This window comes from Bos grunniens, chromosome 11, assembly GCF_055505025.1.
Source record: "Bos grunniens cultivar Pamir isolate PY7600 chromosome 11, Bosgru_T2T1.0, whole genome shotgun sequence".
Classification (NCBI taxonomy): Eukaryota; Metazoa; Chordata; class Mammalia; order Artiodactyla; family Bovidae; genus Bos; species Bos grunniens.
In genome coordinates this window covers 3907777-3935666 of record NC_141175.1, presented here as the reverse complement: position 1 = coordinate 3935666, position 27890 = coordinate 3907777, and the positions used below count along the sequence as shown (strand labels likewise).

General features: G+C 60.1%; 1 protein-coding gene across 12 annotated transcripts; it reads right to left on the bottom strand.

Moving 5' to 3' along the window:
* Positions 1 to 573: 573 nt before the first annotated feature.
* Positions 574 to 24202, bottom strand: SNAPC4 (small nuclear RNA activating complex polypeptide 4). Of its 12 annotated transcripts, none has more exons than XR_015136122.1 (23): positions 24086 to 24202; positions 22928 to 23068; positions 21938 to 21990; positions 20689 to 20856; positions 20442 to 20567; positions 20005 to 20083; positions 19627 to 19708; positions 18835 to 18939; positions 18682 to 18754; positions 18302 to 18466; positions 14948 to 15095; positions 14682 to 14788; positions 14504 to 14598; positions 12571 to 12665; positions 8058 to 8137; positions 7410 to 7796; positions 6421 to 6661; positions 5886 to 5988; positions 5273 to 5377; positions 4644 to 4671; positions 2566 to 4142; positions 1514 to 1637; positions 574 to 1163 (listed from the first exon to the last, which is right to left on the bottom strand). XR_015136122.1 is itself a non-coding variant. In XM_086324322.1 (23 exons), exons 2-22 carry the CDS (start codon positions 23055 to 23057, stop codon positions 1521 to 1523), a joined length of 4032 nt encoding a protein of 1343 aa, XP_086180448.1. In that variant the 5' UTR covers positions 23058 to 23068; positions 24086 to 24202; the 3' UTR covers positions 574 to 1163; positions 1514 to 1520. The 12 variants fall into 12 exon arrangements, 11 of the variants coding, with proteins under 11 accessions (XP_086180448.1, XP_086180449.1, XP_086180451.1 ...); XM_086324322.1 differs by having other exon boundaries at positions 5886 to 5956; XM_086324323.1 differs by having other exon boundaries at positions 574 to 757; positions 5886 to 5956.
* Between the last annotated feature and the right edge of the window lie 3688 nt (positions 24203 to 27890).

Here is a 27890-nt window from a genome sequence, read left to right as displayed (position 1 = left end):
TGGGCGTGGAGGAAAGGGAGTCAGGTGACCCCGGGGACTGCTGTCTGGGGGGCGGGGGCCCCGTTCCTCTGCGTGGGAACCGCCCGTGATAAGTGAAAGCAAAAGGAAGCAGTGTGTGAGAACAGAGCCCCTGGGAGAAACCAGAGCCTTGGAGGGTATAACCAGACCCCCAAACCCGAGCTCCTTCAGACGGAGAAGCAGAGAGGGGCGCAAAGCTCCTGCCAAAGAAATGCCTGCACGAAATCACAGGAGTGCTGGCCCGTGGCCACCGTGCAGGCTGCCGGGGGGGGCCTGTGGGCAGCCGGGCAGCCACAGGTTCTGGGACCCGCCTGTGTGGTCTGGATGGCGGAGGAAGTGGGCTTGCCCTGCCCACAGTGGCACCAGGAGAGCCCCGAGCCCCTGGGTGGGTAGGGGCTGCCCTCTGCCTGGAGCCAGGAGCAGGAAGACCTGTTGCTCCCCCATCCCAGGCCCCAGAGGCCCTGGGGGCAGGGGTTCTGTTCCGTGGACCTCGGAGCCCAGCTGGCTAACTGCCAGCATGTGCAGAACTGGACGAGACCATAAGGAGTCCATGGATTGCTTTTAATTACAAACAGGACATTTCTTTATTTCTTCCAACATTCTGGGTGCCCTTGGGGACCAGCCGAGCCAGGACGACGCGCTCACTGCTGGCGGAGCCCCCCTCCTGGGTGGGCTCGCCTGAGTCCAGCACGGGCCCCCCTGCCTGTCAGCTGCATCGGCTGGCCAGCTCTGAGCAGTCCTAGAACGTACGAGGACCCTCGTGACAGGGTGCTCCGACCCCAGCTGGGCCCCACGGCCGGCAAGGCCAAGGCACAGTGCTGCCCTGGGGGGCCGGGCGGGGAGGAGCGAGGAGTGCTGCCCGCCTGCAGTCTGTGGAGGGGCCACGTGGAGGACACACCCTGGAGCCTGAGTGGGCCCAGTGCAGGCAGCCCCTCTGCAGTCCCCACCCACCCAGGGCCCCGTGTGCCACCCTTGTCTGTCCACTCCAGGACCAAGGACCTCCCGCACATGTCCACGCTGCTCAGAGGCTGCAGTTCTTGCTTCTGCGAACATCGTCCTGGGCTCGAGTCTCAGTTCTTGAAGACCCACCAGGCTGCGCCTACTTGGTCACGGGGTACCCTACACCTGCCTGAAGGGCTCACGTCCTGGGGGAGATAATGGACCCACACGAATGAACGTCAGGGAAGGACAGGCACCACGAGGATGGCTGGGCCTCAGGATGGGGCTGCTGTCCGGGAGGGCGTCTGAGGAATGGATCACCAAGCAGAGCCAGATGGAGGAAGGGACAGGCCTCACAGATGGGAAGAGGACAGGGCCAGGCAGACAGCTGGCAGTGCCAAGACCCCGGGGCACAGGGGGGCCGGCCTCAGGGCAGCAGCAAAGGCGGGGGTGCAGAGCCGGGGAGGGGAGTGGGCGAGGGGAGGCCCATGTGCCACGCCCGACCCCTCACGACAGCACTGCAGCCAAGGGGAGCTGGGGACACCCGGGCACTCACCCCGCGGTCACTGCAGCCGCCGCCGCTTGCGGACGTGCCTCGAGCGCCGTGTCTGCAGCACGTCCAGGTTGTCAGGGCTGTCTGGGCAGGGAGGGGCAGAGCCCTGGCTGGGGTCCGGGGCTCCCTGAAGTCCAGGCAGAGGACGAGAGTGACCCTCCAGCCCGGAGGGACAGGCAGCGAGGAGCAGGCAGCTCCTCGAGTGTGTCCCCTCACTGGGGCTGGACGGGAGGTGCTGTCTTCCTGGGGCCACGTGGGGCTGACTTTCTGCTGACCCCTCCTTCACTTGGGGACTCCGATCCCTGCTGAGAAGCCCCCCGAGAGCCAGCCTGCTATACCACAGTTCCCCCAGCTGAGCCAGGGGGCAGGGCCTGAGGGAAGCTGCCCATGCTGCTGGGGACAGCGGCTCTCCTACCCTCAGTATCCGGGGGCCAGCAGAGCTTGCCCTTTGCTTCAGCCTGGAAGACCCTGCGGACTCCTAAGGCCGTGCCCCTGGGAAGGGAAGTGGGCTGGGCCGAGCTGCGGGGGGCTGGGGGGCCACAAATCCAGCAGCGAGCCTCACTGCTGTGGTCACCCCCACATGATGGGGACGGGCTGCTCCTGGGGGTTCTCTGGGAGGATCAATGCCTGCAAGGGACCCGAGGACCCTCCGTGTCCTGAGGGGACCAGGGACTCCCTGAGCGCACAGTAGCAGGGGACCCTTTCCTGTGTCTGTATCTGGGTTCTAGTCTGGAAACAAAAGCGGCCCGGCTTCTGCAGCTGAGAAGGCTGCAGACGTGGGCATGCCGAAATGGGCACGTGGACTGACCTCCCCAAAACACAGGTGGGGCGTGCGTGTGCAGCAGGGGGAATGGGCACAGGCCACTGCCTGCTGGCACAGGCCGGGGCGGTGGGCCCCTCACCCCACCATGCTGGCGGTGAGGTTCCTGCTGCCCGGAGTCCACAAGTGATGGGCGGCGTGGCATGGCTTCTTCCTCCTGAGATCAGCCGCCACCTCGCGCTGTGACTTTCTCCTGCTCTGGGTGGGCGAGGGCTCTGTGCCCACTACAGCCTACCTGGGCAGGGTCCCCGGGCTGCCCGTCGCTGTCGGTGAGCTCCGGCTCCTCTGGGTCAAAGTCGTCACTGTCCGTCTCGGGGTCAGGCCCAGTGCTTGCTGATAGGGTGGTGGGGACGCCACGGGGGGATAGGGTGGCCAGGAGCGCGGGCAGGGTAAAGGCAGCCAGGAAGCGTGCCCGCAGAAGCAGGTAGGCCGGGCTGTCGTGAAGCCGCTCGCGCACCCGCCCCAGCGAGGCCTGCAGGGTGCCGGCCGGCCCACCCGGTGCCAGGACCGCGGCCCCATGCTCCAAGTCCTTCTTGCGCAGCAGGAGGCCGGACAGCGCCCGCAGGCTGCACAGCGTGGGCGGCTGGTAGGCCAGCTGGCTCCCCAGGGCGGGCACAGGCACCCCTTGCTGCCCCCTCAGCCACTCCTGCGTGGCTACCTCGCTCTCCTGGGAGAGGAGGCTCAAGTCCAGGGGTCCGTTCTCCAGCCCAAGCCAGGGCAGCAGGGGCTCCTCCAGGTCCAGAGGTTGGGGCTCCCTGGGCCCTGAGGCAGCCCCTGGGGCCCCGTGCAGGGGCTGCGGGCTGGAGCTGGGGGGTCCAGTTGCTGGGTGGTGGGCCAGGGGTGTGTCCTGGGAGGGAGTCCTGGGTGCAGACGTCTCCCCAGACACCAGGGCCTCCTCCTCATGGGAGGTGAGTTCTGCGAGGCCACAGGCCTCAGCCACCTCTGTGGGGCTCTTGCTCAAGGGCTCCGTCCTGCAGGGAGGCTCTGGCTCCAAGTCTGTGCTGGCTGCCGGTGGCCCAGGATGGCTCTGCTCAGGGAGCCTGGGGCCCCCGCTGGCTGGAGTCTCAGTGGGCGAGGGTGGCAGAATCACTGATAGCTGCGTGGGGTCAGGAGCCCCTGTCGGCGGTGGCAGGCTCACCACGGCCTGCAGGGGTACAGGGAGCAGCCCCTGTGCCGTGAGGACCCAGGTGACGGGCAGAGGGGTGCTGGCTGCCGCGGGCATGCCCAGGGCTGGCGTCAGGCTGAGGGGCTGGACAGGCAGCTGGACGGGGCTAGGGGCTGCGGGCAGAAGCGGGGGCGCCTCAGGCAGGCCCTGTTTCCGGGACGTGGCAGGGGCCTGAGACTGTCCAAGAGCACTCAGCGGGCAGCTCGCAGGAACCTGGCCAGGGGCCCTGGAGGTGGCCGGGCCGAGGGCAAAGGCGTGCAGAGTCGGGGCTCTCTCATTCTTGACTGGTGCCCAGGAGCCCGAAACACTGGAACTGTTCACTGGAGGGCCTCCAGGCCCAGACAGCACGACTCTGGAGATGGAGGCGCCTGGGGGGGCCAGCGGCTGGAGGACCACAGGCGTGGAGACCAGCACCCGGGCCGAGAGGACGGCGGGGCCCTGCGCGGCCCTCCGGGCTCGGGCCTCCTGCAGCCGCTTCTCCCGAAGCAGCTCAGATACGGTCTTGGGCTTGGGCCGGGGTCTGCATGGAGCCGGGGCGGCTGCCCGTGGCATGGACGCTGCGCAGCAGGCCTGCGGCCCTCTGCCTCCCTCAGGGCAGGTGCTCTGCTCTGCAGCCCCTTGGGCTGGCACGCTCTGGGTGAGGCAGCCTGGGGAGGACGGAAGGCGTGCTGAAGCGCGTCTGGCGACGGGCCCTGTGTCCCAGGGAAGGGCCTGCGGGGCGGGGGCGGCTGCTGGGGCTGCATCCGGGCTGAGGGCTGTCGATCTGCCTGCACACCCCAGACCGCCCCTCGCTCCCATGCTCTGCCCCATCCAGGGCAGGCCCGGCGGAAAGGCCCTGATGACCTGCGCCTCCAACACCCTCACATGAGGACTGCCGGCACCGTCACCCTGCCCTCCGCGGTCACCTCCCAGGACCCGGGACCGCTGCCCGATCCTGCCGGCGTGGGGACAGGCAAGGAGAGGCTGCGCCCGACGCCTGGGCCCAGAGGGGGCCCCTGCTCCCGGCAGGCTGGGAAAGGCTGACCGCTCATGCCAGCCAGGCCACCCCAAGGTGGGATTCAGAGACCCCCGCCACGAGGCGCTGGAACGTAAAGCCTGGAACAGGTCTAGACATACACCACCCAAAGGGAGGGGCAGGCGAGCGGTACCTGGGGCACTGTGGGCACTCGAGGGTTCCTGGAAGAGAAAGCAGAGCGGTGTCAGCGCCTCAGGGCAACCCCCACGCCGCCCAAGGCCGCCTCTCGCCCCCACACGCAGGGCTGCCCGGCCCCTCGTCCCGCGAGGCCATGCCAAGGCATCCTTGGGAGCACGCGCGTCGGTGGGGTCAAGGAGAGGCAGGGGGTCCAGCTGCTTAGGCGGGAGGGCAGGGGGCCCCAGGCCTGGACGGGGCACCACAGCACCGCGCTTGCTCCTCCGGCCAGCAATGCTCTGCTGTTGTTTCCTCCAGCAGTGACCAAGCTCAGGGACCTGGCCCAAGGATGCCAGTGCCCAGGGCAGCACGCGCCTAATGGCCCCCCCCACCCCCCTACCCAGGGGCAGTACGGCACCAGGGAGAGACATGCCATGGAGCCAGGCGAGCCTGAGTGCCCGTGGAGCCCTGCACCCCCTGGACTTGCCAGGCCCACCCTGGAGACTGGCAGACTCTCCCAGCAATGGGCATGGGCTGCTCTCGGGCGTTGGCCCAGCCTCCGGGGACCTGGGAATGCCTCACTCCCCCACTGCATGGGAGGGAAGGGTGGCGGGCACCTGGGGACCCAGGCACTCACTCAGTCCTCACCTGCAGGGGCAGCGGGTCCCCGGCACCAGCCTGGAGCAGGGCGGGCGGCCAGGCCTTCCTCTCTCGAACCACCTCCATGCAGCCAGTCACGTCGATCTGGAACAGCTGAGGGGTGCAGGGCACACGGCTGACACCGCGTGACAGGAGGCCCCTCCCGCCGTCCTGAGGCTCCCCGCCCCACGAGGCTGTCCATGGAGGGACTCAGGCCAGTGTTGATCACAGCGGCTCTCTCAGAGCAGACTGACACCCGGGGGGCCTGGCCCGGCTGCACAGTCCCGGAGGCCATGGCCGTGTGGCTCCCGCCCAGCCTGGACTTGGGTCCTCCCGGCTGCCTGCTGCCCACCCCCTGCCCTGGCCCAGCCCTGTGGGATGTCCAGGACCTTTGTCCCCTCAGTCCCAGGCCCTCCCACACAGGGACGGTGGCACGGACACCCCAAGGCTGCCCCTCCCTCGTTGACTCGACTGCTGAGAGTCACGGGCCTCGGAAGGACCACTTTCAAGGATTCACAGCCTTAAAAAGCCTGGACCTGGAGACGTGAATCCACCACAGGCTTCAGAACTCCACCAAAAAGTAAAGAACAAGAGAAGAAAGCTGTGTTTGGGGGCTTCTCACCTGAATGAGGAGGGCAAACACTGGGGTGCTGGCCAGGTGGGCGCCCTGGAGCTGTCTCCTGATACCATCAGCTGCAGGGACACGGACACGTGAATAGAGCCGCCTGGAGACAGCACACCAGCGGCCGCTGCACTCAACCAGAAAGGGGCTGAGGGCCCTGAGGACAGGCTGGCGGCAGCCAGGGACGGGTGCTCCTGAGCCCGAGACTCCCGCCCCCTGGAGCATATGCCCCGCCCGTGGGCGCCTGCGCACTGGGAATGCCAGGGTGAGCCTCGGGCCCCTTCCAGAGCCAGCTGCCACGTGCTGAGCGAGACAGAGGAGGAGGCGGAAGCAACCCCTGCAGGTTGACACTGCGTGCATGGGCCCTGCCCCTCCCTCCCAGGCAGGCAGGTATGCCTGTAGGTCCCCCGCCCCCTTCCTCTCCTCCCCCTCATGGCCCCAGGGCAGGTGCCCGGCCCCCTGCCTCTCCTCCCCCTCGTGGCCCCAGGGCAGGTGCCCAGCCCCCTGCCTCTGCCCCCGGCACCCCGGGCAGTACCTCGACGGGGCCGCATGGCGGGCCTCGGGCGAGCGCACAGCAGGTCGACCTCTCCCACCCACGGGCTCACGGCCGTCAGAAGCTTGTGCTCCAGGAGCCTCCTCTGCAGGGCGTGTCCCTGGCGCCGCTGCGCGGTCCTGGCCCACTGTGGCTGCACGCGGGGCCTGGCCTCGTCCCTGCTGCCGCCGCCAGGGCTAAGCCCTGGGGCTGAGCCAGGCGGGTGAGGCTGCCTCAGCCTCTCCTGCTTGGAGAGAGAAAGGTCTCTGGCATGCGGGCTGGGCTCTGCTGTGGGGCTGCCATGTGCCTGCCCGCACTGTCCTCTACTCCTCTACTCTACGCCGGGAGCCAGAGGGCGGGGGGACACCCAGGCCAGGAGGGGCAGGGAGGGGCAGGGAGGGGAGACAGGCGGGTGGCAGGGGTCAGGATGGTCCTGGCGGCCTGGGGCGCTGCGGCTGGCACCAGTAGCTAGGCCTGTCCCGAGCACCCACGGCCCCGTCCCCAGGGGTGCCCTGAACAGCCACCCCCCGCGAAGCTGGCTGCCATTGGGCACACACAGCACCCTGCACCCAGGCTGCTAGGAAAACGGCCCCTGCAGTAAGGTGGCCTCAGAGGAGGGCGGTGTGTCCCTAAGGCCATCCAACAGCTCTGTCCTGGGGCGCTGAGGGCCAATGAGTTGGAGGATTCCCTGGCAGGGCCTGGGGTGAGGACTCTGCGCTCTCACAGCTCGAGCCCGGACTCAACTCCTGGGAACCAGGATCCCACAGGCTGTGAATGGGGCAAAAAAAAAAAAAAGAGAAAGCAAGCAAGCTGGGGAGACGGAGGGGGCCGGCCTCCAGGGAGTCAGCAGCTGTCCAGGGCAGCTCTCAGGGGCCAGGAGCGGGCGCCGTGACGTGCAATGGGGAGGCCTCTGCCCCACACCCAGGCCGCTGCCGCCACTGGGCGCAGCCCCGGTGACCCCCGGGCAGGGGCGTGCTGCACCCTGAACCCACCTTGCCCAGCAGCCCCTCGGAGCTCCAGCGGTGAGCGGTGGCTGGGCACAGGCACCCGACGGTCCTCGGGTCGGCGCTCCGGCTCCTGGAAGCCAGCTGCCCTGTGGGGGCCGGGGCTGTGGCCTGGGCTGTGTCAGGGCCCTCGGGAGGGCGTGGGCAGCCCCCGGCGACTGCTCCCCGCAGCTCCTCTGTGCTCTGCCGGGCGGGCACCCACAAGTCCATGTCCGGCACGGCGTACTGAGCTGGCGGCGGCTCCGGGCCGCCCGCCGGGGCCCCCTCCGGGACATCCTCCGGGGCCCCCTCAGGCTCTGAGTCCTCCCAGCTGCTGTTGCTGCTGCTTCCACTGCTGGGGCTCCAGCGCGCCCTGCGGCGGGCCCGCTGCCGCTGCTGTGAAGGGAGGGCTTCAGTGAGGGGGGGCTGGGGGCAGGCCTTCAGCAGGGGCGCCTGCAGGGAGCCAGGGGCGGGGCTGGACCCCACCGCCCCGCAAGAGGCCAGGTCTCTCTGTGCTCGGGTGCCCGGAAGCAGAGACACCAAGGCCGGACCAGATGTCCCTCCTTCCTGCCCCACCAGCTGCTGTCCCCTCGTCCTGCCTGGGGAGACGCTTCCCGTCTGCGGGGAGCTGGGGGGCAACTTTTAGTAAAGCCTCACCCTGACCATGATCTTCCACTTGCTCAGGCACTGGGAGCCTGACCGATGGGGCAGTTCAGAGGCTATTTTTGCCCAGTGACCTACGAGAGCAAAACAACACGATGTTACTTCTTACAGGCGGGCTTCGACAACACTGGTCCGAAGTCTCCACTCTGCAGCGTACTGGCAGCTCCTCCGCAGGCTGCATCGGGCTCCCCAGCCCGCGCAGGTGATGACAAGCCGGCATCTGACTCCCCGAGGGGAGGTTCTAGCAAACGCACAACCATAACTCAAGAGCTACCCCAGTTTCCGTGGACTGGCCCTGGAGTAGCTGTGTGCCCAGGCTTCTAAGGCAGATGTTTCAGGTTATCTGGCCTTTTCTTCCACACCGTGCGGGTGGGATGGCAAGCTGGGGCGGCCGGCCTGCATGTGACAGGCCCCTCAAACCTGGCCATGTGACAGCTCAGGGTCTACTCTAAGGAGATGTTACAAACATAAGCAAAGACAGAGCTACTGAACCCTTAGCCCATTCCACCCCTCTAACAGAAAATGAGCAACAGAAGTCAACTGTCAGAAGACAGGGTGAATAACCTGCGTGCTAGTACTCAAGAAAGCACGTGTGATCGTGGAAGAGAAGACGAGGATGCAGGACAGGTAGAGACGAGAAACACTGGTAACAGACAGCGTACCGGCATGTGGCAAAGTGAGACCTGGCTGCTCAGCGACGCGGAAAGACAGCTTAAAGGAGCTGGCCTCCAGGAGAGCCGCCTGCGCGGGGAGGACCGGACAGGCGCGGGCAGCAGCCGCCTCCAGGGATGGGGGCGCTGTGCTGCTCTCCTTCTCCTGCGTCTCCACTCCCAAGCTTCCTGTAATAAACCTGAGTGGCCTGGCGGCTGGGACTCTGTGAGCTCAGTGCTGAGGTTCAGTCCCTGGCTGGGGACTTGAGATTCCATAAGCCACGTGGCACAGTGAACAGACACAGACACATGTGGAGCAGGAGAGCCCGTGGCCGGGGAGGCAGCCTCCACCGCAAACCAGGGCCTCAGAGCTGCGAGAAACCCAGGCAGCAAGCGTGTCCGGGACTGGAGTGGGAAGACCGCGAGCCTGCCTGCGCCCGCTGACACTTCACAGTTAGCGCCACTCAGAGAAGACCAGCAGGGCGGGCGTGCGCGGGAGCCGAGGGCTGCGGGAGACAGAGGCTCCATTCTGCACACAGTCTGACGTGAGACCTGAGACAGTGGTTTGCAAGGCGCCTGGGGCAGACACGCAGCTGGCCGTGGAGAGCCTCTCGGAGGCGGGAGGCAGCAGGACGCCCCTGGCGTGGAGACACTGGCAGCAGCCATTGCCGGGGGCTGAGTCTGCCGTGGTAACACCAGGGTGGGTGGGTGCCCTTCTGGAACTCTCTGTCTAGCCTCCTAGCTCCAGAAGCATGGCCCTGTCCACCAGCGGCTGGCAGGAGTCCCACACCAACCCACCCGCACCCCAGGTGTGCTGGCAACCCCACGGGAACTCTGCCCTGCCCTGCAGCAGACCCAGAGCCACTGCGCCAGGCGCAGCCTTGCAGCCCAGTAAACCAAGGCCCAGCCCTGCCCGCCAGCACCTCAGCAGTCAACCCTGCCAGACACCCCACACAGGGGCACGCCCAGAGCACAGCACTCTGGTGACCAGAGAAGACTGTGCTGCTGGGCCCAGAGGACAGCTCCTACACAAGGTCACTTCGCCAAGACTGGGAGACCTAACTGATCTAATGCTTAGGAATAAACAAAGAGGACTGGGCAAAATGAAGTTGCCGGTAACATGGCGCAGTAGGGGGTGTTACCATCCCGCTTACATCCATGGACAGACCATCTGGACAAAAAATCAATAAGGAAACACTGCCTTAAACAACACGCGAGACCAGATGGAATGAAGAGATACACACAGGCGCTGCCCAGGTGGTCCAGAGGTTAAGAATCCGCCTTCCAATGCAGGGAACACGGATTCAATCCTCAGTCTGGGAAGACCCCATGTGCCACGGAGCCTGCGTGCCACAACTGCGGAGCCTGTGCTCCAGAGCCTGGGAGCTGTAACTTCTGAGGCCACGCACCGCAGCTACTGAGGCCCGTGCCCCACAGCAAGAGAAGCCACCCCAGCAACAGGCCTGCACACGGCGACCTGGGACGCCCCGCTCACCGCAGCTAGAAGAGCCCACGTGGCAGTGGGGATCCCCACTCGCCACAGCTAAAGGAGAGCCCACGCAGCAGTGGGGATCCCACTCGCCACAGCTAGAGGAGAGCCCACGCAGCAGCGGGGATCCCGCTCGCCACAGCTAAAGGAGAGCCCACGCAGCAGTGGGGATCCCACTCGCCACAGCTAGAGGAGAGCCCACGCAGCAGCAGGGACCCCGCTTGCTGCAGCTAGAGGAGCCCACGCAGCAGCGGGGACCCAGCACGGCCAAAGCAGATACAAAAAGTGACTTTAGAGATTAAAAAAACTCAATGAAACTAAGCGCTGCTTCTTTGAAAAGATAAACGAAATTGATAAATCTTTAGCCAGACTCATCAAGAAAAAGAGAAGGCCCAAATCACTAAAGTCAGAAATGGAAAGAAGTTACCACCACAGAAATGTGAAGGCTCGTGTAAGACCATCATGAGCTTCCTGGGTGGCTCAGCGGTAAAGAACCCGCCTGCAACACAGGAGAGGTGGGATCAATCCGAGGGGTTAAGAAGATCCCCTGAAGGAAGTAGTAACCCACTCCAGTATTCTTGCCTGGAGAATCCCATGGACGGAGGAGCCTGGTGGGCTACAGTCCATGGGGTCGCAGAGAGTTGGACACAACTGAGTGACTAAATAGCAAGGTAAGATGATTACAAAACACTGTATTTCCAAAAAAAACTAGACAATCCAGATGAAATGGATAAACGCCTAGAAAAGTACTCACCTAAGACTGAGTAGAAACACAAGCTGGAATCAAGATTGTCGGGAGAAATATTAATAACCTCAGATATGCAGATGACACCACCCTTATGGCAGAAAGTGAAGAGGAACTAAAAAGCCTCTTGATGAAGGTGAAAGAGGAGAGTGAAAAAGTTGGCTTAAAACTCAACATTCAGAAAACGAAGATCATGGCATCCGGTCCCATCACTTCATGGGAAATAGATGGGGAAACAGTGGAAACAGTGTCAGACTTTATTTTTTGGGGCTCCAAAATCACTGCAGATGGTGACTGCAGCCATGAAATTAAAAGACGCTTACTCCTTGGAAGGAAAGTTATGACCAACCTAGATAGCATATTGAAAAGCAGAGACATTACTTTGCCAACAAAGGTCCGTCTAGTCAAGGCTATGGTTTTTCCTGTGGTCATGTATGGATGTGAGAGTTGGACTGTGAAGAAGGCTGAGTGCCGAAGAATTGATGCTTTTGAACTGTGGTGTTGGAGAAGACTCTTGAGAGTCCCTTGGACTGCAAGGAGATCTAACCAGTCCATTCTGGAGATTAGCCCTGGGATTTCTTTGGAAGGAATGATGCTAAAGCTGAAACTCCAGTACTTTGGCCACCTCATGTGAAGAATTGACTCATTGGAAAAGACTCTGATGCTGGGAGGGATTGGGGGCAGGAGGAGAAGGGGACGACAGAGGATGAGATGGCTGGATGGCATCACTGACTCGAAGGACGTGAGTCTAAGTGAAGTCCGGGAGTTAGTGATGGACAGGGGAGGCCTGGCGTGCTGCGATTCATGGGGTCACAAAGAGTCGGACACGACTGAGCGACTGAACTGAACTGAGCTGAAGACTGAGTCAGGAAGAAATAAAATCTATGAACAGACTGATTACCAGGAAGAAAACTGAATCAACAACAATAATAATAAAACTCTATAAACAAACAACAGTCCAGGACCAGATGACTGCGTGACTTTTCCAAAACATTTGAAGAGGAGTTAATATACCAACGTCCACAACAGTATTATTTACAATAATACATGGAAGCAACTTAAGTGTCCACTGGTAGATGAATGGACGAAGAAAAATAAGTAACATATATTCCGCATATACACAATGAAATATTCCTCAGTCATGAAAGAAAAAAAAACCTTCCCATTTGCAACAACATGGATGGATCTAGAATGTGTGATGCCCAGTGAAGTAAGTCAGACAGAGAAAGTATGACCTCAGTTGCACGTGGAATACGAAAAACAGAGTACACCAAACAAGCAGAAAGTGGGCGCATGGAGCAGCAGTGGGCAGCTGCCACGGAGCAGGGTGGGCAGGTGCCACGGGGGAGGGCGGGCAGCTGCCACGGGGCAGGGCGGGCAGCTGCCACGGGGCAGGGCGGGCAGGGGACAGCCCAAGCGCCGGGCACTAAGAGGCAAGACCTCCAATTACAGAATTACATCAGCCCCGGCATGTGACACACCACGTGGGGAACGCGGTCAGTAAGTTATGGTGACTGTGTGTGGGACGGGCGGTCACCAGACGCAGGGTCACTTCATGACACGGGCAAACGTTACCACCACCACGTGAGTGAACGGTACGCAAACACGGGAGTCCGGGCTTACCAACGCCGTATTTTTCTATCAATTCAATTAACTTCTTCACTTCTTTGGAATTCCATCGTCCCTTTTTCAAGCTGAAATGTAACCTTCTGAGATATCTGAAGGCGACATAAAAACAAAGGGACGTTAGAAGCTCACGCGCTCCTGCCGCTGTCCTGGCGCCTGCAGCCATTTCTAAGCCGTGACACCCAGAGCACAGGCACCAGAAGGAAAGCACAGGCACACTGGACTTGCACGAAGTTACAGACTTCTGTGTTTCAAAGGTCACTTTCAAGAAAGTGAAAGACAACCCAGAGATTAGAAGAGGGGGTCCGCAGATCATGTGTCTGCTGAGACTTGTTCCTGGAATATACCAAGCACCCTCATAACTCAAGTTTAAAAATGGGCAAAGGACAGAAATAGCTATTTCTCCAGAGAAGACACAGAAATGGCCAAATAACACACGAGAAAGGCGCTCGACATCAACACCCTTTGGGAAAAGCAGACCGGAATTGCAGAGATCCCGCCTCACACCGCTAGGGTGGCTTGAATCAAAAATGAAGTGTGAGCCGGCGAGGACGCGGAGACCTTCCTACTCTGCTGCTGGGGATGCCCTGAAGGTGGTGCAGCCACTCTGGAAAATGGTCAGTCCTCGGAAGGTTAAACCGAATCCCCACATGACCCCGTGACTTCACTCGTAGGCACAGCTGAGAAGAGCGAGCACGCACAGCCACGCGGACACGCGGCCTCCAAGGTTCAGTCCCGGCGCGGCACGCGCGAGAGCCCCGCTCAGTGTCCATGCAGCGTCAGCATCGCGCCTGTTTATCTGCTCATCTGCTGATGGACACGTGGCTCGTTTCCACCTTTTGGTTGCTGTGCCCAGCGCTGCTATGAACAGGGGTGGACAATGTCTGAGTCCCTGATTTCCATTTTTTGGGTACAGGGTGGAATTGCTAGACAACATGCTGTGCTAAGTCGCTTCAGTCGTGCCTGACTCTGCGTGACCCCATGGACTGCAGCCCGTCAGGCTCCTCTGTCCGTGGGATTCTCCAGGCAAGAATACTGGAGTGGGTTGCCAGTTCCTTCTTCAAGATAATACAGTAATTCTCCGTTTATCTTTTTAGGAATCCCTGAACTCTTTTCCACAGCGGCTGCCCTGTTTCAATCCCACCAAGAGTGTACAAGGGTTCTGATTTCTCTGCATCCCCTCCGACACTTATTTCCCATTTTTATAAAACATGCACCACCTTGAAGTGCGTGAAGCGGCACCCTGCGGTGGCGCTGACCTGTATTTCCGTAATGACCACGCCAGCGCTCTTTACGTGCTCAAGGCCATTTATGCGTCTTTTGGAGAAACGTGCGTTCAAGCCCATTGTGCCTTGTTTTCCCCTAAGTATTTATTTCTTTATTTGGCTGCGCTGGGTCTCAGTTGTGGTCCGTAGGATCAAGCTCCCTGGCCAGGGAAGGGACCCAGGCCCTCGGCACTGGGAGCACAGAGTCTCACCCACTGGGCCACCAGGGAAGTCTCTTTGGTCCATTCTTGAATTTTTTTTTTTTTTTTCTGTAGGGAATAGTGTTTCTTTTGTGGGGTGATCAAAATGTTCTAGAATTGTGATGATGGCTACACGGCTCAAGAAATACACCCAAACCTACAGAACTATCTACTTCAAATGAATGGTTTCTACGTGAATTATGAATAATACTGCTTAAAAAAAAACTCAAGGAAACTGCCACCTGGGGATCTCAAAGGATGTCCAGTGGAGCCCGTGCACACGTCTGGCTTCAAAAAGAAACGATCTTGCTTCCTGAGCGGGTCCATCCGCATCCTCCCTGCCCCCAAGGCCACACCCTCTTCCCACGCCAGCAGGCCACCCTGGGCCAGTCTCCCTACCCACCTGGTGGCCCACCTGGAAGCAACCCCAGCAAGCCTTCCTCTGCCCAGAGCTGTCCCACTCACCGATCTCGGCACTGGGCATCGCTCCTACCTGGCACCTCTTCCCGGATTTTAAACCAATCCTGCTCCCCATACTTGGCAACTGCTTGAAGCAACTTCTGCAGGGAGACAGGAGCAGAGCCGGTCACAACCTGCCCAGCCCAGTCCAGCCCGAACTCCAGGCCCCAGGCCCCAGACACACCGCGTCCTCCTCTGGGGCCCAGAGCCCCTTCCTCAGGCTGGGGTCCAGGCTCTTGGTCCAGCGGTAGATGAGCTGCATGGAGTCCCGCCCCTCCATGTAGTAGACAACTGCGGACAGAGGGGGCTGGTTGGCGCCGTGCTTCCTGGGTCCCCCAGAGAGGAGCCACGCTGACCACAGAGAACTGACCGCAGGTGGCCCGGACGTCACAGCACCGCCCCCGCCCCCCCAAGTGGACCAGGGCCCTGCCCGGCAGGTGTGGGACTCACTCCTCCGGTAGGGGATGTGGCTGCCGACTCGCATGGCCTGCACGAGCCGCGTGAGCATGCGGTCCTCCTCCTCCGTCCACTCCCTGCGCTTCAGGGCCGGGTTGTGCTGCTGGTACCTCTGCAGGCACTGGAAGGCGCTGCGGTGCGTCTGCAGGGCCAGAGCGGGGCAGGGGCTGACCAGGCCGCCCTGGGGGACTGGCGGAGGGCACCCCGACAGAAGGCCCAGGGCCACTGAAGAGGGCCCTTGACATCAGCTCATCGAAGTGTGCCCACAAACGTCGCCTCCCTGATGTGACACCAAAATCACCGCAAGCACAAATTCCCAAGGGAGGCCTCTGCTTGGCCAGGACTGCGGCGAAGCGTCCTGCACTACAGGCCGGGCCTCGGCCCTTAGGCACCCCCTCTGAAGCCCCCCTCAGGGGTGGCTGAGAGATGCACGTGTCAGGGTGGTGCTGGAGAGTCCCTGGGGTGGCGCCTGGGTCCAGGGACGCCCTCTCAGGGAGAGCTCCGAGGTAAAGGCCCCCCAGCTTCCAGCTGAGCTCACAGACCCCCGGGGCCCACTGTAAACATTTCTGTGCATGTCCTCCCCCTCACTCATCTGTGGAAAAGCGGTTTTCCACGAGCCCCCTGCGGTGACGTGACGTGTCTTCTCTCCCAGAGAAAGCTCTCTGGTTACAGAGCACAGGGGTTGGCGATGTCTTTTGAGACATCAAAAGCAGGATCTGTAAAATGAAGAATTCCTAAACTGGACTTCACCAAAGTTAAAAAGACAATGGCAAGAGAATCAGAAGACAAGTCCCAGACTGGGAGAAGATAACTGCAAAAGGCACATGTGATACGGACGGTTACCTGAGTCACACAGAGCACACGTATGACTTAGCATCAGAACGTGAACAGCTTGACCAAAAGTCAGGCCAAGACCTCAGGAGACGCCGCACCAAGGGCGACATACGGAAGGCAGATAGGTGCGTGGGGACAAGTGCCCCCTGGACAGTCGTCCAGGAAGACGCAGGTTAACCCAAGACACTGCAAAAGCAGCCGAGATGCAGAACCCTTACGCACCAGATGAGGGGGACGCGGGGCGGCGCAGCCGCTGTGGGAGACAGCCAGCTGCTTTCTCACAAGCTGAGCGCGTCCGCACCGCGTGGCCCAGCGGCTGTGCTCCCAGGTATTTATCCAAAGGGAGGAAAACGTCCCTCCACCCAGAAACCTGCATGTGGGTGTTACTGGCAGTTTTACCCATAATTGACAAGTCTTGTAAGCGCACCCAGGATGCCCTTCAGTAGGTTAATGGAAAACTCTCGCCCATCTAGACAATGGAATGTTAATCGGCGTGAACAAGAAGAGAACCATCAAGCCACGAAAAGACATGCAGGAACCTTAAATGCGTATCGATGAGAACCACGACGAGTCAGCGTAGATCTATCTCTGGTAAAAAAGAAAAAAAAAAATCTCCGTCTTGTGAGTGATGCTCATAACAGGGGAGGCTGTGTCCATGGGGAGGCAAAGGGTGTGTGAGTAAGCCCTGTGCCTTCCTCTCAGGCTTTGCTGTGAACCTAAAACAGCTTTAAAAAAAAAAAAAACCAGCCTTGGGCACCCCTGGTGGTCCGGTGGTTAAGACGCCGCGCTTCCACTGCAGGGAGCGCGGGTTCGATCCCTAGCCAGGGGACTAAGATCCCACAAGCCTCACAGTGCAGCCAAGACAAAACAAAAACACAGTCTTAAAAACACTGGGCTTCCCTGGTGGCTCCGTGATAAAGAATCCGCCTGTCAATGCAGGAGACATGGGTTCGGTCCCTGATCCGGGGAGATCCCACATGCCTTGGAGCAATGAAGCCCGTGTGCCACACCACTGATGCCCGTGTGCCCTAGAGCCCGTCTCTGCAAGAGAAGCCGCTGCAACGAGAAGCCCGCGCACTGCACCTCGAGCAAGCCCACACGCAGTGACGAAGACCCAACACAGCCAGTATCAAATGAATAATAAAAGAGACAGACTGAGGAAGTAGAGACAAGGGAAGAACTCTCTGGTGGTCCAGTCATTAGGACTCAGGGCATAAAATGACTTTTTAGAGCATCATTTACCAAGTAAGTAAAAGAGTGCGTACTAAGTTGCACAGCATCTAAATGCAATCGCAAGACAGAGACACAAGGCAGAAGGACTTGTCTGCACTGTTAGGCCAGGTTCCAGCCTAGTCGCATGAACACAACTATTTCAGAGCACAATTCACAGATGTAACAAACTCTACTTAACAGGCTTTCACAGACTCCTAGATTCAGGACAAAGGATGCACTTTGGTTTTTAAATGGCTTTGCTAAGTTTAGCTGAGTTTGCTGTAACCATGCACTTGGTCACAAAAGTGAGAAATTAAAAAGAGGAGATTTTAGGGACTTCCTTGGGGGTCTGGTGGTTAAGATTCCACACTTCCACTGCAGAGGACGCAGGTCTGACCCCTGGCTGGGGAGCTAAGATCCTGCATGCTACGTGAAGTGGCCAAAAAAATAAATAAAACGAGAATAAATTTTAAAACTGCCATAAAATTCAAACTGAAGAATAAAAGGCTTTCTAAGAAACCTCACTGTTTAAAGATGATACAACATACTTCTACATAATTTAAGATCCAAAGCGGCAATGAAAACCATAGTCACTCCAAAACCGATAAAAAAGAGACATTTTGTACCACGCTGTTCTCAGAAAACTGGACCTCAAACACCATCTTCATTAAAGACAGAGGTGAGTGAGAACTCAGTCCCTGCCTTAGGAGACGAGAAAGAACAAAACCCAAAGGAACCAGGTAAAGAGTCTTCCCAGACCACCAGAGCACGGTCCAGAGCAGGAGGTGAGGCTCGGGAAAGGGACCAAGCAGGCGGGACACCGAGGCTGCTCAGGAGGGCATCCGTGGGAGGTGGTGTGGTCCAAGCAACCTCTGACCTCCTCCAGCCGCCCTCCCGAGTGGCCCGAGCAGACCCTCCAGCCACCCTCCCGAGTGGCCCGAGCCGACCCCTCCAGCTGCCCTCCTGAGTGGCCCGAGCCGACCCTCCAGCTGCCCTCCCGAGTGACCCGAGCAGACCCTCCAGCTGCCCTCCCGAGTGGCCCGAGCCGACCCTCCAGCTGCCCTCCCGAGTGGCCCGAGCAGACCCTCCAGCCGCCCTCCCGAGTGGCCCGAGCCAACCCCTCCAGCCGCCCTCCTGAGTGGCCCGAGCCGACCCTCCAGCCGCCCTCCCGAGTGGCCCGAGCAGACCCTCCAGCCGCCCTCCTGAGTGGCCCGAGCAGACCCTCCAGCTGCCCTCCCGAGTGGCCCGAGCAGACCCTCTGGCGGCTGCAAGGGCAGGCCCTGGACGCAGCGTGACCCTCACCCCCAGCTCCTCGGCGATACTCTGCCAGTCCAGGTGGCCGTGCTTGGCTGCGACGGCCTTCAGCTGGGCCACCTCCTGTTCGCTCCACTCCTGCTTGTTAATGCTCGGGTGCTCGTGGTTCTGCCAGAACTTGCGGATCTCCTCCGTGCTGCGGCCTCCCTCAAACTGCAGACAGACAAACAGACCTGTCTGTGTGGGAGTGGGCCGCGGGGAGTGGGGTCTCTGTCCAGGCTGCCGGGAAGTGCCGGCGGGGAAGCCCCCAAAGCGATCCATGCTGCTGGACCTGCGTGTGACCAAAGGGAGTCCCAGCAGGCCTAGTGGCCACGCAGGTCGTGGCCTCAATGACCGGTGCTGACCCCGCCCTGGCCGCTGGGACTCACGTTGACGTTGGAGATCTTGTCCCAGTCGTGGCTGTCCAGCCTGTCGCCCAGCAAGGCCTCCTCCGGGAGCTGACTGCAGAGAGGGCGGGGGCACGGGGTCATGCCAGCCCTCAGCTCCCCACAGACCATGCCCGCCCCGGCAGGACCGCTCACTTGATGTCCTGCACCTCCTTCTCCGCTTCCCTGGCCTGCTTCTCCAGGATCTGCTTCTCCAGCTCGCTTGTGGCCCTGCTCTGCTTCTGCTGCAAGTACTCCAGCCTGAAAGGCAGGGAAAGGCGCCTGTGGGACCGATGGCGATGCTGTGCCTGCGGCCAGCTGGCCTGGTGTTTCCACGGATCTGGGCAGGCACCCGCGGGGCTGGTCTCCTGCCAGCACGCCACGCGGCACGGCTGTGGGGAGCACAGGCTCCAAAGGCTGACCCTCCCCACCAAACACCCGGAGAGAAAGCCGCAGCCCTGTGTGCAGCTGTTGTGACGGGCACGCGGGCAGTGCACACGGCGGTGCTCACACAGGAGACACGACTGGCACCCGGCACGTCGTCCGATCTCCAAACGTGCTGACCCTCAGAGACAACCACCTCCAGGACAAGCCGAGCAGGACCCGAGGCGTGACCCCACTGCCCCAAAACAAGCCCGGACCCACTTGAGCCGGGAGGCGGCCCTAGGGACCGCTGGCCTGACCCCAGGTGCTGCAGCGTGGTCAGGAGATCCCACCCTGTCAGCACACGTGGGACGCCCGTCTTGCCAACAGTTCTCTTTCTCAGCGCAGCCCAATCCAGGCCGACGGCTCACGGACGACGGGCTGGCCCTCACACCCCCCCCCCCCAAGGGAGAGGCCAGGGGCTGTGCTGCTCCTGCTGCCGCGGAGGACGCGCGCAAGGCCTCTGGCCACGGAGCCGCCAGCCCGCCCGGGCCTCGCCCCAGGGCAGGGAGCCTCCGCACTCACTTGAGCAACTTGGGCTGGAGCAGCCGCTGCAGGCGGTCGCTCACCACCGACTTCCTGAGCAGGACCTTTTCCCAGGTCTTCCCTGCAGAGAGATGAGGATGCGGACGGGGTAACTCAGGGTCACACCCTGTCAGCGACGACCCCCCAGCCCACCCTGTCCAGCCCGTGGCAAGGAAGTGACCGTGCGGGAGGCCGCCCGGGACTCACCCCCAGCACACACCCCGGAGCAGGGATGAGGTGGGAGAGCACAGAGAGAGCCCGGGGAGGCCCGGTCTCTCCCTCACAAACCAACCCCGTGACCCCACTCAGTGGGGAAGGGCAGGCCCTCAGGTGGGCCAGGCCAGCGGTCAGGGCGGACTCCTGGGGCGGGGCTCGTACACTTGGTCACCAGGAGCTCCGTGAAAGCCTTGATGCCCTGGGCAGCCTTCTCCCGCGTGTCCTCATTGGCAGGAGGCCCCTGTCGGAGAATGGCAGGCGGATCACTCTGTGGGCAGAGCCAAGCATGCTCTCCGCCGGGACTCAGGACCCTGGCCCCCAGTGTGCGTGGACGCCCGGCCCTAGAGCACAGCCTGGGGAGCGGCTCTGGACACCACCTGCAGCAGGGCCAGGGGGCTGCCCCCGCGGGGAGGACTCAGCGCCGCCTGTCCGTGGGCCGAAGCCACCTGCTCCCTCCCAAGGACACAGGCCTGCCGCTCCCTCCTGGGGCTGGCAGGGTTTCAGTTCAGCAAGGCCGGGGAACACGCTCCTGAGAATTTGTGGAAGTCCCGATGCCCACGGCAGGTCGCGGGGACGCGAGTAGCGCGCGGGCCACTCACCACTCCCGTGACCCTGTCCCTGAAGTAGGGCTTCATGAAGTGTCCGAGGTACAGGTTTGGGGGTGGGTTCCTGTCGTCCTTCACCTTGGGGCCCTTGACGCCCACAAGGTCGCCCATGACTTCCTCCTGCAGCAGACACACAGGGCCGCTGGTGGGTCGGCCAGCAGCGGCTCCCCTGGAGGACGGGACCCAGGGCCCGGTGCCCCGGGGCCGGGCAGCAGCGCCTCCCGGGCCAGGCCCGCCTGACCTGCTGCTCCCGGTTCTGGGCCAGCAGCAGGCTGACCTCTGCCAGCTTCTCCCGGACCACCTCTTGGTAGACCATGTTCAGCTGCAGGCAGGTCTCCGGGTCTTCAGGGAGCGCCTTCTCCTTGGGGTCGTCCTCGTCGTTGCTGGCTTCACCCCACCTCTCTTCCTCCTGGAGACAAGCGGGGAACTGCAGGTGAGGGAGACACGCGCACACGCAGGGCTGCAGGTGAGCTGCGGTCTGGCCGCTGGGCCGGTGACACGCCACCCTGACCGTGGACCACACAGCGCCCGGACACGTCTCCTAGTTTACAACGGTCCAATTTAGACGGGAGGTGGGAGGGAGGCTCATGTGTATGGCTGATATGTATGGCTGATACACGCTGATGTGTGATGGGAACCAACGCGATATTGTAAAACAATTACCTTTCAATTAAAAATGAATAAATTTAAACAAAGAAAGAAAATGATTAAAAAACAAAGCCGATTCATATGCCATCTCTAAGAATACACCTCAGGTGAGAGAATGAGGAAATGAGCAATTTTCACCGTCGACAGTAAAAACTCCCGAGAAACTCGGACTCGCTGTACAACAGGTTTGCTGGCAGACGCAGGGAGTGGGAACGTGGGCCCCACGGCGCCGGCAAGACTGAAACCAAGCTGAGCCAAACAGCCACCTCAAGGTGGCGCGTCTGAAGGCTGCGGAACTACAGTAAGTCCGTATCAGGGCACCACCCAGCTACTACAAAGAGGAAGCAAATCCATGTCTATTGACTTAGTGGAAAAACAAAAAGCAATTATAAAAATTTCCCAAACTAACAGAAAATCACAAGATACACAGACGGCAGGCACGGAGCGGCAGGCCCGAGCGCTCCCTCTGCTCCCAGCTGCTGCTCTCGGCTCCAGCGCGCGCGCACCGACCGGGGCTGCCACTGCCCCCGACGCATGGAGCGGTGACTACGGGGCAGGACCAGGCAGCACGCTCAGCCTCCCCCGAGTCATGTCTGGCTGAGGTCAGTGCGGCCGGCAGGAGCTAAGAGAAGGCGAGAGGAGTGAACGCCCAGCTGTGATGACGGTTATCTCTAGGGACGTGTGTACTTCTGATGACACCCCTTCTCTCTTGACTGACAACATCCGTGAGACTTTAATAATGCAGAAGAGCCAAGGTGAGTTCCAAGCACCCCCTCCCCAGACCCACTGGAAGGGTGGTGTGTCCACTTTAGCGAGCACGGCCACCTCAGGCCGCAGGTTACCGAGAGCAGTGGGCCAGCAGCGTCCGAGTCCAAGTCCTCGTCGGGCAGCGAATCTGCAGGAATGCAAGCACACGGTGTCGGTGCCCAGCGCTGGACGCAGCAGCTGGTGATGCACCCCACAGGTGCTGAAACCAACCGGCCAGTGCAGCCACAGACTGGGGGGCGGCGGGGGGGGGGGTGCTGAAGCGAGGAGGTCCACAGGGGACAAGAGGCCTGGGGTGGGATGCACGCTGCGTGGACCTCCCCCACCCCCCGCCTATGCCCGGGGGGCTGAGCACAGCCCTCTGTGTGCAGTGGGCACTGGGCTGAGGGTAGGATGAGCCAGAAAGACAAGATGTCAGCCTAACGTGGGGCTTCCCCAGGCATGGAGCGAACAGGAACTGTAGGGACAGCCAGGGCAGGCTTCACGCGAGACAGCTCTGTCCCTGGGGAACTGGAGCTGGTCAGAGCGGGGAGGGGGGCCACGCACAGAGGCCCAGGATCAGGTGAGAGAAGGCCCGTGTAGCTGGGAACCGTGACAGGCTCAGCCTTAGGGCCGCCCCTGAGCCTGAGGGATGGGAGGCTGGGCCCTGGATGGCTCGGTCTGTGCAGGCAGACCTCAGGCCAGAGCTGCCGGGAGGGGTGCTCGGGGCCCAGGGGAGCACATGGGGTGGGCAGAAGGGGAGCCCTGGCAGCGGGGGCCTCCGACAGAGGGCAGCTGCCTGAGCACCAGGAAGAGATCCAAGGGGTCTCAGCGGTGGCAGACTGTTCAAGCCGGGGGGCTGAGGCCAGCAGCCTTCCGATCCTGAGAAGGAGAGCAGGGCCCCCCTCCCAGGACAGCCTGCGGCCCCAAGAGGCAGGGTGCTCATGCATGCCCGCAGGGCCAGGGGCTGATGAGAGAGCATGGTGATGCTGGCCAGCGGACTAAAGACCCAGCGGTGTGACGCACTGTGGCTGACCGTGGTCCAAGGGCAGACACGGCCGCTCTGACCAAGGAGTGTGGGTGCTGACCTGCATCTGAATCCGAGTTGAGACTGGACTCTGAGACGTCCATGCTGACGCTCGAGCAGCAGGGATCCAAGATCCTCTCCAGCTGCTGGATCTCCCTGGAGATCCTCTCTCTCTCAGCATCCACATCCATGACAGCCCCGCCTGCAACACATCCTGAGATGTCAGAAACCCAGAGCACGCGGGAACCCCACCTGCCCCTCAGACGCTCGGCCCTGAGGGGGACGGCAGAAGCCTGACCAGAGCAGGCACCGGGCTCCGAGAAGCCCAGGCGTGACGACGGTATCTCTGGGGAGCCTTGGGCCTACCTGGCACCCCCAGGGCCCTGTGAGCTCCTGCTCTTTGCCTTGTCAGCCACGCTGAGGCTGCAGCCAGCACCGGGGCAGGGGTTGCGGGAGGGCAGTGATGGATAGCAACACCGCCCAGCTGCCCGGTCTGTCTTCCCACCACAAAACCCAATGCATCAAAAGCAAAGTGTGGTGGCAAAGTCACTAGAGGACAAGGACGAGGCCCATAACCCCGAGGTGCATCCGCTCGCCCCCCAGCACAGAGCTGGACACAGAGGGCATCGGGCACCAAATAAAATACACACCCACCGGGGGGCAGGGTCCACAGCCTTGGGTGGAAGCCCCCTCCGGGAGGGCAGGGCCTGCTGAAGCCCCAGCACAACACCTGGCTTTCGGGACTGAGCCTGAACAAGCCTCTGAGAAAGGAACAGGTACCTCTTTTCCTTTGGAAACAACAGTCTGGGACGTCTAATAAACAAGTGGGAGAATAAACCGGCGGCAGCGGGAACGCCAGGGAAACACAGGCTCAGACTTAGGGGCCAAAACACCCAGGAGAAGCCCCTTCCCACCCGTGGCCGCCCCGCAACGCCCCCCCGGTGCAGGCGATCGGGGGCCTCCAGAGCGGCAAACAGGGCCGCCGCCGCCACCCGGAACGCCCCCAGCTCGCGGGCAGCGGGAACGAGGCTTCCAGGACGGGCGGCGTAGTCCGGCCGCCCGGCCCGCGCGCCCCCGACGGGGCCCGGGCGATAACAAGGCCCTGCGCGTACCCCGCTCCTCAGCCGGCCGGCATGCCGCCTCTCGCCGCTCCTCCCCCGCCGCCCCCGGGCTCTCCCGGGTCGCTCCTCCTCCCGGCCCTCCCCTGCCCGCTCCTCACCTGCACTGGGACCCGGCCCCTCAGCCTCCACGCACACGCTTCCTTACGTCGCCGCGGGCCGGAAGTCCCGCCTCCAAGGCCGCGACGGAAACGCAAGGCACGTTGGGATCGGGCTCTCGGGACGGGCCGGTGGTGCCCCCGCGCGGCCAGCATTGGAACTGCCCGCGTCCGCCGGCACTCGGCTGGGGTCCCGGGTGCCTTGGTCACGCTTCCGGGGGTGGGACCTCTTGCAGCCGCCCCCGAGCTTGTCTGTGCTGTTTCTCCGTGAGTTGTCTCCAGGGTTTTGGTAGAGGAACCGAGGAGAAAACCCGCCGAGTGCTCAGGACTGTCCTGGCCATGGCCACGTCAGTTCAGTTCAGTTCAGTCTCTCGGTCATGTTCGACTCTTTTGGATCACATGAATCGCAGCACGCCAGGCCTCCCTGTCCATCACCAGCTCCCGAGTTTACCCAAACTCATGTCCATCGAGTCGGTGATGCCATCCAGCCATCTCATCCTCTGTCGTTCCCTTCTCCTCCTGACCCCAATCCCTCCCAGCATCAGGGTGTTTTCCAATGAGTCAACTCTTCGCATGAGGTGGCCAAAGTATTGGAGTTTTAGCCTCAGCATCAGTCCTTCCAAAGAACACCCAGGACTGATCTCCTTTAGGATGGATTGGTTGGATCTCCTTGCAGTCCAAGGGACTCTGAAGAGTCTTCTCCAACACCACAGTTCAAAAGCATCAATTCTTCGGAGCTCAGCTTTCTTCACAGTCCAACTCTCATATCCATACATGACCACTGGAAAAACCATAGCCTTGACTAGAGGGACCTTTTTGGCAAAGTAATGTCTCTGCTTTTTAATATGCTGTCTAGGTTGCTCATAACTTTCCTTCCAAGGAATAAGCGTCTTTTAATTTAATGGCTGCAGTCACCATCTGCAGTGATTTTGGAGCCCCCTAAAATTAGTCTGACTGCTGGGAGCTGGTGAGGCATTCCACTCGTGACAAAGGTCATGAGGAAGGAGGCTTAGCATACGCAAAGGCGGGATCGAGCCTCAGGAGTCCGCCCGGATATTCTCGAGCATCTACCCCCAAAAGAACCAGAGTCTGCCTACTTTATTGCTTTGTGCTCTCACCTCTGACTTTACTGGGGGCTGTCCCCTACCACCATCTCGCTCTCTCTGTCAAAGAGTTAACTTACAGCTCCAATTAATAAAGTTCCTGGGCAATTAGGAGTGTTTAAATCCAAACCCCTCAGATGGCTCTCTAACTCGCCTGACAAGTTTACCCGGACTCCTACAGCTATGCATACGATTGTTTACAGTCTCCCAGCCTCGAGAGGCACGGGAAGCTTAAGATATTCAAATAGCTTAGAACCTCTCAGAGAGTTAGAAACTGTCAGAATAAACTAGTAAAGGATTTCATTGATGAGCCAATGCTTGTTGCCAAGTTTTCACATCCCCTGAATTGTATCCTTGAATGTGTATTAATTAATATAGTTGGTATGTAGAAAAAATAAGTAGTGGCCTTGGTGTTAGTAACTTTAGACCCTTAAGGTAATAAATTCTTTCCTTTGTTGTAAACCCATTACACATCCGCCCTATAGGAATGCAATTTTATCTTTGGAAGATGGCGCTAAACCTTAAAATAATTACTCTTAGAGAAGATAAGTCTTTGTTGACAAGTCCTTGTCAAGAGTCATAAAATGTTAGTAGGCTTTCTGGCCAGAAGATGATGTAAATCACCTAAACCATTTGTATATGATAAATTTGCAGGAAAGAAACCCTGGTTTTTGATAAGAATCAAAGACTGCTGACTTTGCATCCCCTATTATCCTCTATGTGTAACTTAGGGTATAAAAGCCCCTGTTAAAAATAAAGCTACGGGCCTTGCTCACCAATGCTTGGTCTCCCCATGTCATTCTTCCCTTTAACTTCCAGCTGAGTCTCCATCTGGAGCGCGGAACCCACCACGCTTACTAATTATGCCTGGGCTTCTAAGACCCACTCGAGAAGGAGTCTAGGGTGAGGCACCTTCCGCTATTCGAGAGGGCGCCTGCGGCCTACGTAAGTGGTGCAAACTTCTTGTCTTAAAGTTTTATTGGTCTCCCGCGTAAACCAAGCTACTCAGCCTCTTTTCTCCACTGAATTTTCCTACTGAGCTATCCTCATTCTATTATTCTTTATATCTCTAATTAGCATATAAATAGTCGCCTAGGCCGTCTCTCCTTCGAATACCCTGGATCAGCTGGGGCTGGACCTTGGCATCTGACAGTTTCCAGTTTCCCCATCTATTTGCCATGAAGTGATGGGACCAGATGCCATGATCTTAGTTTGCTGAATGTTGAGCTTTAAGCCAACTTTTTCACTCTCCTCTTTCACTTTCATCAAGAGGCTTTTGAGTTCCTCTTCCCTTTCTGCCATAAGGGTGGTGTCATCTGCATATCTGAGGTTACTGATATTTCTCCCAGCAATCTTGATTCTAGCTTGTGCTTCTTCTAGCCCAGTGTTTCTCATGAGGTACTCTGCATAGAAGTTAAATAAGCAGGGTGACAATATACAGCCTTGATGTACTGCTTTTCCTATTTGGAACCAGTCTGTTGTTCCATGTCCAGTTCTAACTGTTGCTTCCTGACCTGCATATAGGTTTCTCAAGAGGCAGGTCAGGTGGTCTGGTATTCCCATCTCTTTCAGAGTTTTCCAAAGTTTATTGTGATCCACACAGTCAAAGGCTTTGGCATAGTCAATAAAGCAGAAATAGATGTTTTTCTGGAACTCTCTTGCTTTTTCCATGATCCAGAGGATGTTGGCAATTTGATCTCTGGTTCCTCTGCCTTTTCTAAAACCAGCTTGAAGATCAGGTAGTTCACGGTTCACGTACTGCTGAAGCCTGGCTTGGAGAATTTTGAGCATTACTTTGCTACTGTGTCAGATGAGTGCAGTTGTGTGGTAGTTTGAGCATCCTTTGGCTTTGCCTTTCTTTGGGATTTGCCTCCCCGTGGCCAGAGTCCCGGGATGGGTGGGCGCCCACGCCCTTCTGGTGAGCCAGCGATGGGGCTGCAGAGCTGCCAGTCCATCCCTTGCTCGCCCAGCACCCACGTGATAGCCCAGGTCTGGACCCCCACGGAGTTCAGATCCACAGGCAGAGACACCTGGTCAACAAAGTCAAGCCAGTGTGAATTGTCATCTGAGGTTTTCTTTTCTTCTTTTACTGTGGAACACTTCAAGCCGCCCTGCCTCTTGCCCAGCCAGCCCGGCCTGTGGGCCGGTGGGTGAAGGCAACTCAAAGATGGTGATCTAGTGCCCTCTGCAGGGCTGTGCATAGAGCCACCCACGCCGTCACATGTACCCATGCAAGAGACCCTCACTCTTAACACTCTCCGGCTAGACTTCCAGGTTTCAAGTCTGCTCTGAAAACTGATCTGGGAGCCCACTTTTCACCAACAGGCAGGAGCAAGAGGTGGTGGGTGGGGGTAAGATGTAGGTCAGAGGGGGCCAGAGGGGGCCCTGTATCTTAGGGCCAGAAGACCGTAGACTTCTGAGCTAAGATCAGAGGGCCTAGCAATGTGAACATCTTGAAAATCCGATGAAGTGATGGCAAACGCGCCAACGCTGGACTCGTGGGTCCCACTCGAGACACATAAGCCCGCCCTGCCCACAGCTCTCCACAGTCCGCGGTCGCTGTGGCCAGGCCCCGCGGCAGTTGTGGGCAAACCCTAACCCCACAAGCTGCATTATCAGCACAAACCACCTGTTAGAACAAGGCTGACAGTGTGATTCTCAAACATAAAGAGCAGGCTCAACAGGGAAAAAAGGGACACTGCATG

Bases quoted from the DNA above. Each gene is read 5' to 3' on its own strand.
- SNAPC4 (XM_086324317.1), bottom strand. From the start codon at position 23,057: ATGGATGTGGATGCTGAGAGAGAGAGGATCTCCAGGGAGATCCAGCAG. The intron at 20,568-20,688 runs GTCAGGCGGGCC...TGTCTGCTGCAG, and splicing joins CCCAGAACCGGGAGCAGCAG to GAGGAAGTCATGGGCGACCT. The intron at 7,797-8,057 runs GTGAGGCTTTAC...CTCCCTTCACAG, and splicing joins AGTGGAAGATCATGGTCAGG to CAGCGGCAGCGGGCCCGCCG.